The following is a 19,267-nucleotide window of genomic DNA, read 5'->3' as shown; positions in this document are numbered from 1 at the left end:
TATCTGAGCGGCCACTACTGCTCACACAACATGTAGATCTTGACATAAGTATGTACTACACAGACGTCCAAAAACTGGTCACCAGGCATGAGAATGTTCCGCAAAACACTGTTGAAAGCAGTGTTGTGTCCAAAATATACAGCAAGCTGTTGATATGTCCTTCCAGTTTTTCACAGACCCACAACACAACCCCTTTCAAATAAATGGCTGACAATATTCAGCAGTAGTATATAATTATCAGTGGGGCATGGTTGTACACTAGACTGGAACTCGGCACATGACAAATGTGTCATTAACACTACAATCACTCCATCTGCACATATTACACCCTGCTGCCACTGAACACAGTCCTTGAGGGTGTTGCATTTTTGCCCAGTTGTGTATTTCAGTGCTGCAGCTTCCATTGAACTTTGTTGTGGTACTGGAGACATCGTATTGAAAAAGGTATCAGGCAATGAGAGTCTCCGTCATGAAAACTATTCGTGCAGACTTAGAGGTAGTTTAAAGATCTTTAAAGTGGGACAGAGAAGAAAGAATTATAGCATTAGTGGACCATACCTGAATGCACTACATATTGCTGATGGCAATGTACTATTTTCTGTTGAGCATATTATGAAAGATAAGAAATATCACATAAAGTGATTTAATCTAACAAAATTATTTGCTTTCAGAAAGATTACCAGTAAGAAGGTCCTAGCTTTCAGAATGGAAGTTTCTCTTTGTGCCATGACTGACAAGTAAAGGAGTCGGAAAAGAAAAAAAATAATAAAAAACATCAGTAAAATTAGAAATGGGGGAAAAGATTAGTTGAAGCATGATAAATGAAAGGATTAACGTTGAATTGTATATGAGACCACATAGCCATTCATCTGAACTGATTTAAGGAACTTTTAAAAACCCAAACCAAGATGGCACTTGAATTATCCCCTCCAAATATGATTCTATTGGCTTAAACCACCATGCCTCCTTACCCACCATAAATACGAAGATACACAAGACACCTGTGATGAGATATAGGAGGCATAAGAAATTAGAAACAAAGTTACCTACTAGTTAAGCAATGTTAGCTAGAACACAGTTAACTAGAACCAGTTGATATGAAAACTAGTACAGTAATGGGAAAGAAGAATATATTGGTAAGAGATAAATAAGTCAGTGAAATTAGTAAATCATTGTATGGTACTGCAAGAATCCATGAGGAAAGGAAACAAAAGATAAAACACATTTAGAACTACCACCCCCTCCCCTCCCCTAAACCCATGGATTATTCAAAGAATAAAGGAATATTGTAGTGTAAAAAGGAAGGAGATTTTATCTCTTAGTGAGACACAGCTCTGCTGCTGATACTGTAGCCCAATACGAGACATGCTGAAAAATATTGAAGAAAGTAATCCAGTCATAGAAACAAATGAATTATGAGAAAAACAAAACAAAGGTAAATAGGTATAATGAAGAATGAAACTGGTAGAAGCAGATGTGTGGCGAAGCCAATAGCTTTAAGGATAAGTGGTGCATTGGTAACAGATGTGTGCAATGTTGCTAAAATTTTTAGCAAGCCTTTTATATCTCTTACTTAAATGATATTGTCGTCAGGCTTAGTAAATTCTGAAAAAAAAAAAAAAAAATAACAGAGAGAGAGAAAACAACTTCAGAATGTGAATATGACCCTCACTGCACTGGAAGTAGTAACGGCCACCACGAAATGTTTAAAATTTAAATAAATGTGGTGATTACAATAATATATCAGCAAAGTTAGTTAGTGGTTATCTTTTGAATATAGTGACATAATAAGTTATTTTTGTATCTGGTCAGTGAAACATTTCTATATACCTGGAATGTGCTCTACAGAAGAAAAAGAAATATGCACCATCAAAGTGCCATCCAACTTCATTTTTGCCAGCATTCTCAAAAATTTTAGAAAGGGTAACATATAAGCAGCTTCCTAAGAGAATGGCCACAAATAATATATTGCCAGAGGTTCTGGTTGGATTTTTAAAGGCATCGAAGACTGAGAAAACATATTGTCAAAAATTACGTAATTTATTAGGCAATAAATTATAGGCAACATGCATGATACAATCAAAATAGCCTCAGAGTTCAAGAACAGTGTGATAATTCTACACTGAAGCACTATTTCAGACATTAGTTGAGTCTATGCCACACCATGTTGTGGCACTTCTGCATGCTCGTGGTAGGTGTAGCAGTTTCTTTGGCTCTTCAGTGTAATTCTGAAGAAGGCAGCTACTGACAGAGGTGAATACTAATGAACCATCAGTTTAGTAAATCATGGTTGCAAAATATTGAAGTGAATTATTTACAGAAGGAATGAAACATTGGTAGAAGCCAACTTCAAAAGAGGTCAGTTTGAGTTCCCGAGAAATGTGCAACGCATAAGGCAATACTGACATTACGCCTTTTCTTAGGAGACACTTAGAAGAAAGGCAAACCTACTTTTATAGCATTTGTAGATTTAGGAAGAGTTTTGACATTATTGACTGGACTACAGGCTTTGAAATATTGAAGGTAGCTGGGATAAAATACAGGGAGTGAAAGGTCATTTATAACTTGTACAAGAACAGACTGCAGTTATAAGATTTGAAAGACATGGAGGGGAAAGCAGTAGTTGAGAAAGGAGTGAGGTGGGGCTGTAGCTTATCCCTGATGTTACTGAAGCTTTATAATGAACAAGCAGTGAAGGAAACCAAGAAGAAATTTGGAAAGGTAATTATATTTCAACAAGAAGAACTAAAAACTTTGAGTTTTACCAGTGACATTGTAATTTTGTCAGAAACGGTAGAGGACTTGGAAGAATAGTTGAATTGATTGGAAAGGATCTTGAAAAGAGAATGCAAAATGAATATCAGTGAAAGTAAAACAAGGTTTATTGGATGTAGTCAAATTAAATTAACCAAAATCTAAGTGTTAGGAGGTTTCTTCTGCAGGTATTTGTATTGAGTGTAGCTTTGTACTGAAGAGAAACTTGGGCAATAAAACAATTCAGACAGGAGGAAAACAGATGTTTTTGAAATGAATGCATACAGAAGACTGCTGAAGTTTAGATGGATAGAGTGAGTAATTAATGAGGAGTTACGAAATTGAAATGGCGAAAAAAATGTTTTTATGGCACAACTTGCTTGAAAGTAGAGATTGGTTGGTAGTACACATCCTGAGGCATCAAGGAATAGTCAGTTAGGGATTGGAGAGATGTGTGTGTGGTAAAAACTGTATGATTATACACAGATCAATAAATTAAGCATATTCAAAGGGTTGTAGATTCCCATAGTCACTCAGGGATGAAGAGGTTTTGCACAGAATAGACAGAAGAGTGTGGTAATAATAAATTACAGGCTTCTTGTGCATTCTGTGATCTACCATAGGCATTTCATTGCATAAATCACAGTGCCCTTTTAAGTAAATTAGGAAGTAGCTGTGTCACTGGAACTATTGCAAAATGATTCAAGTTATATCTCACAGGAAACAAAGAGTATCCATGGGAAACAATACTGCAGTAAGCTATCATTCATCGCGCAACTGGGAACTAATTACATTTCCTGCCCCACAAGGTTCCAGTTGTGCCCTTCCATTTTTGGGGAAGAGGATGAAATTTTTTGTGAATGTACTTGGAACATTTAGCAATACGTTGAGCCTACTCAATGTAGCCTCCATCGGCTGTGACACATCTGACCCAACATTCTTTCCACGATGTAAATGCGCTTTGGTAAAATTCTGGGGACTGACTATTACACCATCACTTGACTCAGGAAATAAGGTCTTTCTAACTATCGAATGTTTTACCACGCAGATTGGCCTTCAGACGGCCAAAGAGGTAAAAAGCAGACAGAGCCAAGTCCTGACTGTAAGGAGGATGAGGAACAATTTTCCAACCCATTTTCCTGATTTTCTCCTGTGTCATAAGGACTGTATGGGGTTTGGCATTGTCATGGTGAAGTCTGATGAGCTGACCCTGAAGCTGTAGTCTGTGGGTCTTGATGGCTCGTCGCAGCTTTTCCAGTGACAAACAGTAACAGTCCTGGTTAATTGTGGAGCCAGGTTCCAAAAAAACAGTGAAAATGACACCACACTGATCCCAGAATAAAGAGGCCATCACCTTTCAGCTTGCTGTTCTTGAAAGTCTTGGTTTCTTCTTCCGAGGTGAACCCGGATAACAGCACACCAGATGTTTAGGACGGGTGATAGGGACAGAGCATTGAGTGACATTATACTGAGTGCATTATCCGAAAATTACCTCGAGCAATTAAACAAAGAACCGACTCGTGGAGATAACATCTTGGACCTACTGATAACAAACAGACCTGAACTTTTTGACTCTGTAAGAGCAGAACAGGGAATCAGTGATCATAAGGCCATTGCAGCATACCTGAATAAGGAAGTAAATAGGAATATAAAAAAAGGAAGAAGTTTTATCTGTTTAGCAATAGTAATAGAGGGCAGATTTCAGACTACCTAACAGATCAAAACGAAAATTCCTGTTCCGACACTGACAATGTTGAGTGTTTATGGAAAAAGTTCAAGGCAATCGTAAAATGCGTTTTAGACAGGTACGTGCCAAGTAAAACTGTGATGGATGGGAAAAACCCACCGTGGTTCAACAACAAAGTTAGGAAATTATAGCAAAAGCAAAGAGAGCTTCACTGCAAATTTAAACACAGCCAAAACCTCTCAGACAAACAGAAGCTAAACGATGTCAAAGTTAGTGTAAGGAGGGCTATGTGTGAAGCGTTCAGTGAATTTGAAAGTAAAATTTTATGTACCGACTTGACAGAAAATCCTAGGAAGTTCTGGTCTTACATTAAATCAGTAAGTGGATCGAAACAGCATGGGATGATAATGCATTGAAACAGAGGATGACAAGTGTAAGGCTGAAATACTAAACACCTTTTTCCAAAGCTGTTTCACAGAGGAAGACCGCACTGCAGTTCCTTCTCTAAATCCTCGCATAAACGAAAAAATGGCTGACATCGAAGTAAGTGTCCAAGGAATAGAAAAGCAACTGAAATCACTCAACAGAGGAAAGTCCACTGGACCTGACGGGATACCAGTTTGATTCTACATAGAGTATGTGAAAGAACTTGCCCCCTTTCTAACAGCCGTATACCGCAAGTCTCTAGAGGAACGGAAGGTTCCAAATGATGGGAAAAGAGCACAGGTAATTCCAGTTTACAAGAAGGGTCGTTGAGCAGATGCGCGAAACTGTAGGCCTATATCTCTGACATTGATCTGTTGTAGAATTTTAGAATATGTTTTTTGCTCGCTTATCATGTCATTTCTGGAAACCCAGAATCTACTCTGTAGGAATCAACATGGATTCCGGAAACAGCGGTCATGTGAGACCCAACTTGCTTTATTTGTTCATGAGACCCAGAAAATATTAGATACAGGCTCCCAGGTAGATGTCATTTTCCTTGACTTCTGGAAGGCGTTCGATACAGTTCCACACTGTCGCCTGATATATAAAGTAAGAGCCTACGGATAATCGGACCAGCTGTGTGGCTGGATTGAAGAGTTTTTAGCAAACAGAACACAGCATGTTGTCCTCAATAGAGAGATGTCTACAGACGTTAAAGTAACCTCTGGCGTGCCACAGGGGAGTGTTATGCGACCATTGCTTTTCACAATATATATAAATGACCTAGTAGATAGTGTCGGAAGTTCCATGCGGCTCTTCGCGGATGATGCTGTAGTATACAGAGAAGTTGCAGCATTAGAAAACTGCAGTGAAATGCAGGAAGATCTGCAGCGGATAGGCACTTCGTGCAGGGAGAGGCAACTGACCCTTAACATAGACAAATGTAATGTATTGCGAATACACACAAAGAAGGATCCTTTATTGTATGATTATATGATAGCAGCACAAACACTGGTAGCAGTTACTTCTGTAAAATATCTGGGAATATGCATACGGAACGATTTGAAGTGGAATGATCATATAAAGTTAATTGTTGGTAAGGCGGGTGCCAGGTTGAGATTCATTGGGAGAGTCCTTAGAAAATGCAGACCATCAACAAAGGAGGTGGCTTACAAAACACTCGTTCGACCTATACTGGAGTATTGCTCATCAGTGTGGGATCCGTACCAGGTCGGGTTGACAGAGGAGATAGAGAAGATCCAAAGAAGAGCAGCGCGTTTCATCACAGGGTTATTTGGTAAGCGTGATAGTGTTATGGAGATGTTTAGCAAACTCAAGTGGCAGACTCTGCAAGAGAGGCGCTTCGCATCGCGGTGTAGCTTGCTGTCCAGGTTTCGAGAGGGTGCGTTTCTGGATGAGGTATCGAATATATTGCTTCCCCCTACTTATACCTCCCGAGGAGATCACGAATGTAAAATTAGAGAGATTCGAGCGCACAGGGGCTTTCCAGCAGTCGTTCTTCCTGCGAACCATACAAAACTGGAACAGGAAAGGGAAGTAATGACAGTGGCACGTAAAGTGCCCTCTGCCACACACCGTTGGGTGGCTTGCAGAGTATAGATGTAGATGTAGATTGGATTTTGCTCTCAGGTTTGGACAAAAACAACTATGTTTCATCCAGGGTAATGATGCTTCCAAAACACTGTTTCCATTCATCAGTAAAGGTCTTCATGAGACCCTCGCACGCATTTTTCCTCATCATTTTCATTTCTCTTGTCAATAATCTAGGTACCCAATGTCCACTGATTTTTCTGTACCCTAGTGACTTTACCAGTGATACCACAGTACCCAATGACAAATGAGTCATTTCAGCAAGCTGTCATGTCGTCACACATCTGTCATTTTGGATGATTTGACCAATGGTCTCCTTATTCACATCACTCACTACCGTCAATGGTCTACCGCATCGTGGATTGTGCAGTAGAGAGGAATAACCTTCTTTAAACCTCTGCAACCACTGCTGGGTACTGTTGTGATCCACTGTGTCCTCCCCATATACTGGGAGCAACTTCCTGTGAATCGATGTGGCTGAGTCACCACCGGTCTTGAAGAGGAACTCCATCACTGACCGTTGTCCCAACCTGACATCTACTTCACAGTCCATTATGGCTCACATGTAAATAAAAGAAAATACTTTTATATACCAACTTATAGCTAAATGTTCCAAGTATGTTCTAAAAAAATGTCATTCTCCTCCCGCAAGAAATAAAAAAATTTGAGACAACTGTGCAAAACTTTTTGAACACCCTTTGTACATTAATGATAGCTGCAGCAAACATAAAAATAAGTACAATCTTAAACGAAGCTATTAATTACATTTTATTGACATAAATAAATGTTTTGTAGGCAATTCATTGTCACAAAACTTTGAAAAGACACACTGTGTGCTACTGAGAACTTGCAAGGGGTTTCCAACCAACATATGTCTAAAATCTGATAACAAGCTGATAGAAGAGGTTATCAGAGTTAAATTCGTGGTATTACTATCTAATTCAGTTTGAGGGAGCATGCACAGAACTTCCGGGACACCTAAACAAATCTTTATCTGCAATTGTATGTAATATAAAAATAAAAAGCTGAAATATTGTATCTACTTTCATTCCATAATGTCATATGGAATCATATTTTGAGACACTTTATCAACAAAACCTATAATTTTCCACATCCAAAAGTAGAACTGGGAATAATAACCACTAATTGTTAGTGAAGTTAGTGTTTTTGTATGTTAATTCTTAGTGAAAATTTATTCCCTGCTCTACCCTTCATTCCAATGATCCATATTGACGTAATCCTCAAGGATGTTAAAATATCATAAAAAACACATTAACCAAAGAAGAGAGCCTACTGGATGCAGAGAGGGATGGGTGAATGTTGGAAGGGAGGTGGTGAAATGAGAGTTAAGTTCATTGGCTTGGAATATATTCTTGGTGTACAGAATACAGAAAGGACTCACATGGTAGTGGAAATGAAGGTTGACTGCCAGTTTAGGGATTTGATCAAAAACAATAAAGGAGAAGGGAACAGGAGAGGTGGCAGTCTACGTTCATGTGGCTGGTGGCTCATCCTGATGAACAGAACCAGAGGCTGATGGTGGGAGCTATTTGCCCTGACTGAGAGGTAGTTCATGAAAGAACTTTTGCTCTATCTCAAATCTGTTAACCAAGAGAGTGGCACAAATATGCACAGTCTGCCAAGACCTTCTAGCAACCATACACATGACTCGACTCACACATTCCCTACTAGTTAAGAAACTGGCATGGGGATGTTAGTTTATTAACCAGAGTGCTGAAGGTGTCTTTCATCAGTGGCTTGTACTGAAATGAACTGCTTCTTTCCTGAACAACAGGCTGGGTTGGCACGTAGGCATTGGCGAAGTTATACAGGTACTGGAAGGGTACTTGAAATTTTCAAGGGGAAAGTGAAGTCTGAAATAGAAACATAAATATTCCCAGAGTGGCTAGCTACCTTGTACAAGACACACTAATTTTCATTCCATGGATCTTGTGTTGCTTGCAATAAGAACAAAATCTGGAACAATTTTCATTTAAAAGTTATTACCTACAATCTGTAATTATTCTAATCTTGTCTTTGCAGCTATGGCAGGAGCAGTACATAGGGCACTAGTATATTCCTAGAGTCTTCACTGAATGCTGGTGCTAGATATGTTGTAAAAAAGCTTTCACAGTATATTTGACAGCTTTCTACAAGTATCTGTCAGTTCAGGCTTTTTAGAATTCCCATGATATTCTCCTGCAAGTCATACAACCCATTTACCATTCATTTTGCACCTCTTTGTATATGTTCACTGTCTCCTGTTAGTCATGTGGGATATACATCCCACAGACAGAGCAGTGTTCTAAAATGGTTCATATGAGTGCTTTGTAAGCATTCTTCATTGTACAGACTGCATTCTTGAGTATCTACTAATGAACCGAAGTCCTCCACCTGTTTTATCTACAACTGGGCCGATGTGATTATTGGATTTCATATCCCCACTGTTCACTGTATCCAGTTGTTTTTGTGAGCTGAATGTTTCCATTTGTGATTTATTGCTAGTTCATTCATAGGGTACTACATTTTTTTGATGCCCACAATTTTACATTTTTGAACATTTAAAATAATTAATTTGAAATCTTTTCAAGATATGACCAGATATTCTGGAAAAAGTCTGAGGTTACCATTAATATTGTCTTTCATGTCATAAGCAAGCAACATGAACAGGAAGGGTCGTAACAACTTTTCTGGGCCATGTCTAAAGTTACTTCTGAATCTGTTGATGACCCTCCATCCAAGATAACATGGTGTCTTCCTTATCATCATCCCCAGTCTAGTCACAAATTCCATTTGATACCTCCCATGATTTTTTAATAAAGGAAGCTGTAATGAGTCAGACTGTGAATCCAAAGGTATTGGGTTCGATCCCTGGTCAATCTTAGAATTTTTATCTCTCACTTCAACTTCCTCACATTTGGCAATGTTCATTAATGTGAAAAATGCCGAGTTGCTCCTTAGTTGGGAATATGTGTTAACCTGCTGGGTCACCATATAACTAGCTAGGAAAGTCACTTCAAAAACTGAAGGAAGGTGATGACATACCATGTCTAATAGGACCATGCCTAGTAAAGCAGTGTGGAGTTCAAACGAACATTGCTGTTGGTGATGGCTTTACCATTTAAAAACAGAATAAAATGCTTATTGAATGCCATGAAATACTCCATATATTTTATTGCTTTGATTAATGGCTTTCAAGGTGTCATTTGAGAAAAATGAGAGTTAGGATTCATATGACCATTGTTTTAGGAATCCATGCTGATTGACAGAGAGAAGGTCATTCTGTTCGAGATATCTCAATACATCTGAGCGCAGAAAACATTCTAAGATTCCATAACAGATGGATGCCAATGATATTGGACGATAGTTAAGTGGATCACTTCTGCCATCCTTTTTTATGTATGTTATAGTTAAAAGACGGACTAATGAAACCACAAATTCTGTATAGAATCTGGGTGTCAATATGTTCTGATGCTTTATTCAGTCTAAATTACGTCAGCTGCTTTCATCACTGCCGATGTATATCACTCATATCTTCATTTGTACCGTTGCGAAAATTAAACCAGGGCAACACACATTTTTCTTTTATAAATGAACGTTTGGCTACGCTGGTCAGCACTTTTGCTTTGCGCAAGACAATTTCAGTTTCTTTACCACCTTGGGTGTGTAACACCTATTTTGAGGCCAGAGAGAGCCTTTACATACGACCAGAATTTTTTTGAGTTTGTGAGCGGCTTTTTGACAAGATCCTCTTCGTAGTTGTTGTAGGCCTCAAATTTTTCCCCTTTTGACAGCAAAACGCCTTTCAATTGGCATATTTCTATGTAAACTCCTATGGTTTGTTTTACACCAATTGGGTGAAAGGGCGTGGTTGATGACGACAATTTGTACATTGTCGTCGGTTTTGCCGTTGAGACTCGGTGTGGTTGGGTGGGGTGGGGGGCGCGATAGGTGGGCGAAGTAGGTAATGATGTGATGTGTGCTATAAAGTGTGGTTGACGAAACAGCTTGAACGATCCGAATTCTTACGCAAAATTGACCTACGGCTAGTTCATCACGCCTGCACAAAAATTTATTGCATGTCAAGGTTGCACTCACGTTTGCGACCAGTTCATGTGAACGTAAGTAAAATATACCAGACGTCAATTAAAGATTAAAAGCTGAATAATAGATATTGGGCACACTTTGCCTGACATGTGGGAAGAGAAGCTTCTTTCCGTGATCATTTGCTAGCGAAAATGAGAGCTTTTTCTGTTGTTATTGTTCCATTATATCTTAACTTGAACTTTAATTACTCTCTTTAGATTAAAGAACCCATACTGACTACACATATTGCACTTATCTTTCTGTAGTATCGATATTGCGCTTATCGTGTGCGGCGCCGCCGCACATAGTGCTTTTATCTTCGTCATTGAAGTGCTTTGTGGCGCGTCCGGACAAGTTATTGGTTCAAGAAAGTTTCGGCTGCAGTTGTCGAAAGATGTTTGACGTTAGCAGAGTGGAAAGAAGCGTTCGTGCGCGTTGTGTAAATTTTTAGTTTTCGCTTGATAGCCACGACATACAGACTGAAAAGACTCTAACTCCAAGGAGTAATTTCATTAAGAACTGGAAACTGTGAAGAACGCATGGGGAGAAGCAAATTATTCGAGGTAAACACTCAGTAGATCAGAATTAAAGTGACAGTTTTTAAAATGATTCCGTGTGTCATACAGCGATAGTAAGCACTGATATATTACTCATGTTACGTGTACCTTTTTTTTCATCAAAGAAATAGTACCACGCAGTTATTATTTGTCTCTGAACTGTAAAGGAGTTTATGCGTCTGATCAGAAAAAGAACAACACCAAGAAATTCACAGCGTATATTTCCTCTTGAACACTTTGTCACATATTTCCTCCATGGAAGGGAAGAGGTTTCAAATTACGACAGTTGCGTTGCGGAACATAGGGCGCAACAGGTTGATACACATTGAGGGGTAGGCGCGCAATTTCTGTCATACGCGCACAGTTATTTTTTTGTGCAGCGTAAACGTGTAGTTGCGAGTAAAAATGTTTTTGGAAATTCTTTCCTTTGTGCGATAATATAAGGAAACACGAATTGACTTCTTTTTGTATCTGTTAGATGTACTTAGCGCATCATGTAATTCGACCTATTCGAAAATAGTAATCACTGCTAATATGTCATCGGTAGAAGTATCTAGCGAGATACGATATTTTCACGGAAATATTAAAAACGGCCTGCACACACTGCTTGGGTATGATGGAAGGCAATGTTGAAAAAGTTTATAGAACCATTCTGTGTAAAAGTTCATGGCGTCAAAGCCGGTTTTCACATTTTGCAATATAAAATATTGTAATTGTTGTTTGCCGAACTCACCGGCGACGGAAAGCGAGACATCCTCTTGGATGCAAGAAGTATTTTGCTGCAATGTCATCGTGTAATTGATGATGGTCTGCATTTAAACAGTCTGCATTTGCGATTTAAGGAAAAAGCGCGAATAGCATGAGAAAGATCAGGACGACACGCTGCTGGTAGGATATGTGACAACGACTCTATAATGAAGGAATAAAAAAATTCAGAGTGGAAGGGGCACGTGAAGACATTTGAGCCGGCACCACACGTAATAGGTCGGACTTTCCAGAGTGACATATTCAAACTATGGCGCGTCCACGCCGTCGGCTCCGCCAAAGTCTTTGCTGCAGCCCGTTTCACTTCGCTGTGCTATCGGTTTCACCCCGATGTCTCTTACTGAGTGAGGAAGCTTTTTTTTTTTTTTAAGTCATTCGTGTCGTGTTTTGTAAGAACAGAATACAAATCCCCATCAGCTATTTCTCCAAAATCACTTAAAAACTTTGTAGGGATATTTTTTCGGAAGGCAAAAATGTCTAACATTTCGTGCTCCATCAGATTAGAACCGCTTTCTTTCGAAATATGAGTGGTAAAAGAGATTCGCACTTTCGTGATAGGGCTCGTCTTTCTGTCACGAGTAAGCTTACCTAAAGTTGATCAGCTCTGGCGATATCGTATGTTACACATTGTTGCTCGATTCACGAAACTGAGCTGCATGGCAAAGCGCTAAAGCAGTCCATACTATCAGTGGATGGAAATATGTCCAGTTAGACTGTGGCTACGATTTTTCTACATTGTTACAGGTGTTTGTTAAAAGGTTGGATTTCTGCGGACTCTCTGGACAGGTTGGTCTATATAGTGCTATTTATAATGACATCGATCTCGGTGGGAAGTTAAGCCCAAATGGAAACAAAAATCTTGAATTTGCCATGCGTTAGTGTACGGAGATATTGTGCAATGTGAGGTAGCGACGAGGTTAACGCACGCGGCGATAGCGCTAAATTTATGCTTTAACTTTTTTTTCTCTGCTTTTGTTGGCCACACCCCTAGAGAGGCACCTATACTTGGTATAATTTATACGCTTTCAACTGCATGTTGTAAGGGAGAACGTTTCATATTCCTTGTTGCGTCCTTTTCCTAATTATTCGCATATTATGTAACTGAATCACAAACACGTAGCTAGCACGACGTTTACCTACTAAACGGGTATGGCGATAGAAAACCAATCTGATACTTTGGGCATATTGTCAGTCACGTACACTTTTCCAATCTAAGTTTATCTCGCCAGTCTGCCCGAAGGCAAACGCTTTTGCGTTATACATTTAGTTTCGTTTGAACCCGAAAAGTGGACTTTTTATCACTAGTGGCCGTGTGGCATACAGGAATGCTAAGGACGGGGCCTTTCTGATTTTCTCGCCCTAGTATGACTAGTGCGTATATGTAATGCGTGGTCGTCTGAAACCCAGACCCTCAGCATTTACCGTTAAAAGCCTATAAGAAGTTTAAAGTCGCCATTCGACTGCCAGATTACAGTCAACAGCATCTTTACGCTGTCTCCGTTACAACAGAGACGATGTTCGTATACAATCCGCTGATCATAATGTGACGGACAACCTCATCTTCTCCGCCCCCCCCCCCTCTCTCTCTCTCTCTCTCTCTCTCTCTCTCTCTCTCACACACACACACACACACACACACACACACACACTCTTTCTCACGCACACAAACTTTTGGAAGAGCAACTGAGTGCTGCATTTCAAGGACACGCTTCTACACTCTGCCGTTCCTTGCATTTAGTTAGTTACTATAGAGCTCCGTGGCCTACTGTAAGAGTCGTTGGTTGCTTCTCGGTTCCCGGTGACTGTCTCAAATCTTTCTGTTATGGCCAGTCTGAAACGGGGTCCACTCACCGTCAGAAGGACAAGTGAAAAGATGCTTGAATTAAACAAGACAGAAAAACTGTCGCAAGAGCCGCTGAAGTTTCGTCAAAATGAAAGGCTTACACAATGCTGGAATTTACAGAACATTCATAGTTTATAGCCCCCATTCTACAAGATGCTGTCAGAGTAGTGCATAAAATTATGAAAGAAGACATAAAACGTGTGAATGTACGGACCAGACTGGTATTCCTCACACAGATGAATTCCAGATTTATGATTTTGTCTTGCTCTATCACGATGATGCGCAGCGACACTCACGCTTTCGAGAATACCCGGTGCCTAAGAATAGCTGCCCGTTAATGTGTATGGCTCGTTAGGTACCACTTCAGTGCAACGTCCTCTTGCAGAATCCTTCTGTACCTCTCCAGAAGATGCCTCTCCGCCGATTGTCGGTTCCACGATTGTCATTTCGCCGCCTGGCATGCCTTACCATTTTTGTTTCAGTTTAGTGGTATCTGATTTTCTCCCACTGAGAGAGAGCATCTTTCCGTTGATCGGCGCGTAAATTGTTAATTTTCTTTCCTTTATCGTCCATAACGCACTGGGTTTGTGTGTCATGACCTAACTAATTTAATGAGGAGCCTGCAAAGCTTTTCTTGTTAGACATAGACACTGTATTTCAACTTTGACGTAGTCGTCAAGTACCCACTATTTCGATCCATGTATCGATTCGAAAATGTCCTTTGTTCTCAAAAGATACGTGCATTATCCGACTTAATGAAAAAGTGATCCAGAAATACAGGATGGTCCAAAAGTAACCTAGAAAATGAGATTTCTTAGTCAAATACTCGACTTGCGTCGATTTGCAGTAGGATTTTAAAACGCATACCGTGTTCGAACGTTTTGAATTACATCGAAGAAAATAATCTATTGACACAGAATAACGCGGATTCAGAAAATATCGTTATTGTGCAACACAACTAGCGCTTTATTCTCGTGTAGTAATGAGTACTATTGATAGCGGAACTCCGATTAATTCTACGTTTCTGGATTTCCAGTAGTCTTTTGATGCCGTTCCTCACAAGCGGCCTCTAATTACATTGTGTGCCTGTGGTGCATCGTCTCAGTTGTGCGACTGGATTCGTGATTTCCTTTCAGAAAGGTCACAGTTCGTAGTAATCGACGCAAAGTCACAAAGTAAAGTGGAAGTGATATGCGGCGCCCTCTGCTATTCTCAACCCATATAAATAATTTAGGAGACAATGTGAGCAGCTCTCTTAGATTGTTTGCAGATAATGCTGTCGTTTACCGTCCAGTAAAGTCATCAGAACAAACCAAATTGCTAAATGATCTATATGATGCGAAAAGTAGCAATTAAAACTAAAAAAATAAAAAGTGTGAGGTCATCCACCGACTGCTAAAAGGAACGGGTGAAATTTCGGTTACGTGATGAATCACACAAATCTGAAAGCTGTCCATTATCTTAGGGGTACAATGACGAACAACTTAAATTGGAACGGTGGATAGTGTTGTGGGAGGTGAAGCAAAGACTGCGTTTTATTGGCAGAACACTTAGAAGATGCAACAGATCCACTAAAGCCGCGCGCAATTAGCCGAGCGGTCTGAGGCGCTGCAGTCATGGACTGTGCGGCTGGTCCCGGTGGAGGTACGAGTCCTCCCTCGGGCATGTGTGTGTGTGTTTGTCCTTAGGTTAATTTAGGTTAAGTAGTGTGTAAGCTTAGGGAGTGATGACCTTAGCAGCTAAGTTCCATAAGATTTCACACACATTTGAACATTTTTTGATCCACTAAAGAGACTGCCTACACTACGCTTGTCCGTCCTGTCATGGAGTACTGCTGTGTGGTATGGGATCCTTACCGGTTAAGACTGACGGAGGTTGTTGACAAAATTCAAAGAAGGGCAGCTCGTTTTTATACTGTCACGAAACAGGGGAGAGAGTGCCACGGATATGGTAAGCAAGTTGGAGTGGCAGTCATTAAAACAAAGGCGTTTTTCGATGCGGCGAGATATTTTCACTCCCCCAAACCCGAAAATATATTGTTGACGCTCGCTCACACACACACACACACACACGAAGAAATGATTATCGTAATTAAATAAGAGAAACAGGAGCTCACGCAGAAAGAATTACCTGTCCGTTTTTACAGCGCGGTTAGAGAGTGCAACATTAGGGAAATACTATAGTGTGAAAATGTTTCGATGAATCTTCTGTCAGGCACTTACGTGTGAATCGCGGAGTAGACGTAGACGAACTCATAGCCTATAGAGCATCCAGTTTACTCATAAATGCAAAGAGAGTTGGCAAAATTACTGATGAAGTAAGTGCGTTTTACTCACACGTTTGGCGTTTCCTGTCGAATTGCTACGTTGTGAATTGGCATAGAACGTCTAAGAGTCGAGTGCAGTAACAGTCTAGAAGGAACAAACAAAAAAAGGTAGGTAGGAAGGAAGATTAGGATTTAATGTCCCGCAGTAGCAGAAAAAATACGCCTTGCTACTGCCGCTGGCAGAATCGAGTCGGTAACATTTTTCCACACAAATGACTTACCGTTTGTCCCTATTCCCATTTCCGCAGTAATCTTTCACTCGCGTCATTTTTCGCTGCTGATTGTGATACACGTCGTATACAAACCTTGGTCCTGGACGCCTCAGTCGACGTTCTCCCAGTCGGCAACTTGTCTGACTTGGCGCTAAACCAGCCCTGGTTGGTGCACATTGTTCTACATTTCTAACAGCCAGAAAATATGTGTAAATATCATCGGGAAGCAGTTGGTGCATCTTCTACAAATACATATCTCGACTACGTCGTGCTCTTCCGTCATTCTTCACGTCTTTTGATGCTGTTGAGTCAGCTAAGCATGTAGTGGCTGTTGGTCATTATAATTCGTTATGATTTTCGTTTTTGATATGGTCGTTTCCTTGAAGTCCGCCTTTCTTTTGAGTTCTAACAGGTCAATAAACCTTTTCTTATTCAATTAATTGCCAACATTATGAATGCCTTTCGTATGCCGCTTCATACTTTGATGATGGTGTAGCAAGTACTTCCAATATCGAACCGCCGTATTTAACTTTTATTTCTCAGAACTTCCATTGACTCATCTTGCCGTATTATTTTTGCCCCTTTCTTGGGTGTGCTTCGTTCGTAGCAACGCTTATAAAGACCCGTTGTGTTTGAAAAAATCTAAAAACGGGTTTGGAATCAAGACGATGTAAAACAAAATTTTGTTCATTCTATAAATTGATAATTGTAAGCGACTGTGTCATTAATGATCTGCTGTTAGCGATCCCGAAAGAATACACAAAAAAGTGTTGTACACTTCTTGTGTTGCTCATTATCTGTTCGGAGAATTCGGTTGATGGCCGGCCGGAATGGCCGAGCGGTTCTAGGCGCTACAGTCTGGAACCGCGTGACCGCTACGGTCGCAGGTTCGAATCCTGCCTCGGGCATGGATGTGTGTTATGTCCTTAGGTTAGTTAGGTTTAAGTAGTTCTAAGTTCTAGAGGACTAATGACCTCAGAAGTTAAGTCCCATGGTGCTCCGAGCCATTTGAACCATTTTTGAACCAATTCGGTTGATGGCCAGTCTCGGTACTTGTTGATGAGCTAAAACACACTGGTATCCAAAACTTAAGGGCAGAAGTGACTTCCGCATGATGTGTCATTGCCGAGTAACATAGCGCCTTGATTCTTGGAACATATATAGAAATAACTGATACAGTACAATAAAGGCCTTAACTAATATGCAATGATACCAACAAAAGTGACATTTTTATTGAAAAACAGTTATTGCACTGAAGTCACCACAATGTGTGGTGGTCTCCTCACACTGCAATAGACGGGACCTGATTCTTAATACTGTATGTGATCACCAAGGACGTCAATGTACGTTCCGCAATGCGTTCCCTTCCCGGCCACAAAACCCATTCCTTCACCAGCGCTGTCGACAACTGCTGGATGGTCTTTGATGCCATATGGACTTGCTGCAGTACGTCTCCTCGACGCGTCCCAGATCGGCTTGGTTGGATTCAAGTCGAGGGAACGGGTAGGCCACTCCATTCGTCACCTATCCTTTCGTTCCTCCACCTGCGCAGTTGGAAGCGGTCACACGTCGTCATCCATAAAAATGGCGTCAGATTCAAATGTATTCCCGAAAAGACACTCATGGAGAAGGAGCACAGTGTCACAATAGTATTGTCTGGTGAGGATGCTGTATCTAGAGATTTGGAGGTCAGTATGTCCATTAAACATTGTGCCTCCCATACCATAACAGCTGGACCACCAAAACCATAATGTTCGACAATGCTGGACGTATCCTCATATGTCGAGAGGGTGCAACATTTAATGCACACAGGAACATCGTCGAACATGATCGCTTTTTTAGCCAGGTGTGTGTACTCACCTCCTAACCTTTGAACATGGTACATTCACCAGTCAACGCTATGGCGACAATGTACTCCTTGACTGGGTGCGTCTTTTTAGGAGTGCATTTGGCCCTGACTTTATTTTTATGGATGACAGCGCACGACCGCATCGAACTGCTCAAGGGTAACGATAGATATTCGGCGAAACGACTGTCCTGCCCATCGACCCATTGTGGGATACGTTTAGGAGACGTAGTTATACACGTGCACGAACAACCATCCAGCAACTGTCAACTGCACTCGTGAACGAATGGAATGTCCTGCCGTAAGAACTTCATACTAACCTTTTGGCCAGCATGGGAGCACGTTGCATAGTATGCACAGCTGGCTGTTGTGATCACACGCCCTGTTAAGAACTATGTCCCGCCTTTTGTAATGTCCAGCAGATCATAAGAAGTAGTGGAGACTTCAGTATATTTATAGTTTTTAAATAAAAGTGTTGTTTCCGTGTGTCTAACGGTGTGTTTCCATCAGGCACCTTTGTACTATACTTTAGCAGATTTTTCTACACAAGGTCCAAGTTTCATCTAGCTATGTTACTTGGCAATGGCACATCTTGCGGAAGTTACTTTATTCCTTGTACTATGACCATCTTCTTAATAACATATTGGTCCAGCTTTGGAACGCAATACAGCAGCGATTCTGCATGGTATTTACGAGGGGCGGTTGAAAAGTCCGTGCAAAAATAAAAACTACTTACGTGTTTGAGGTGAACCTTTTTTATTTTTCGACATAGTCTCCCTTTAGACTTATACATTTCGTCCAACGCTGTTCTAATATGTTGATCCCTTCCGAATAACAGGAATTGTCCAAGTCTGCAAAATAGCTATTAGTTGCTGCAATCACCTCATAGTTTGAATAAAATCTTGGTCTTGCCAGCCATTTCTTCAAATTGGGGAACAAATAGTAGTCCGAGGGAGCCAAGTCTGGAGAATAGGGGGGATGTGAAACGAGTTGGAATCCTATTTCCATTAATTTTGCGATCACAACTGCTGAGGTGTGTGCTGGTGCATTGTTGTGATGGAAAAGGACTTTTTTGCAGTCCAGCCTCCGGCGTTTTTCTTGCAACTCGGTTTTCAAACGGTCCAGTAACGATGAATAATATGCACCTGTAATAG

General features: G+C 40.6%; 1 protein-coding gene across 1 annotated transcript in view; it reads left to right on the top strand.

Moving 5' to 3' along the window:
- The first annotated feature begins 10,936 nt into the window (after positions 1 to 10,936).
- LOC126474099 (homeobox protein B-H1) overlaps positions 10,937 to 19,267 on the top strand; it is a 461,293-nt gene continuing 452,962 nt past the window's right edge. The window contains exon 1 of the mRNA XM_050101519.1: positions 10,937 to 11,127. Within this exon, the coding sequence (XP_049957476.1) occupies positions 11,104 to 11,127 (24 nt within the window). The 5' untranslated portion in view covers positions 10,937 to 11,103. The remainder of the gene's footprint in view (positions 11,128 to 19,267) is intronic.

Source organism: Schistocerca serialis, chromosome 4, assembly GCF_023864345.2.
Source record: "Schistocerca serialis cubense isolate TAMUIC-IGC-003099 chromosome 4, iqSchSeri2.2, whole genome shotgun sequence".
NCBI lineage: Eukaryota > Metazoa > Arthropoda > Insecta > Orthoptera > Acrididae > Schistocerca > Schistocerca serialis.
The sequence above is the reverse complement of the archived record's forward strand: the minus strand, read 5'-3'. Positions and strand labels throughout refer to the sequence as shown.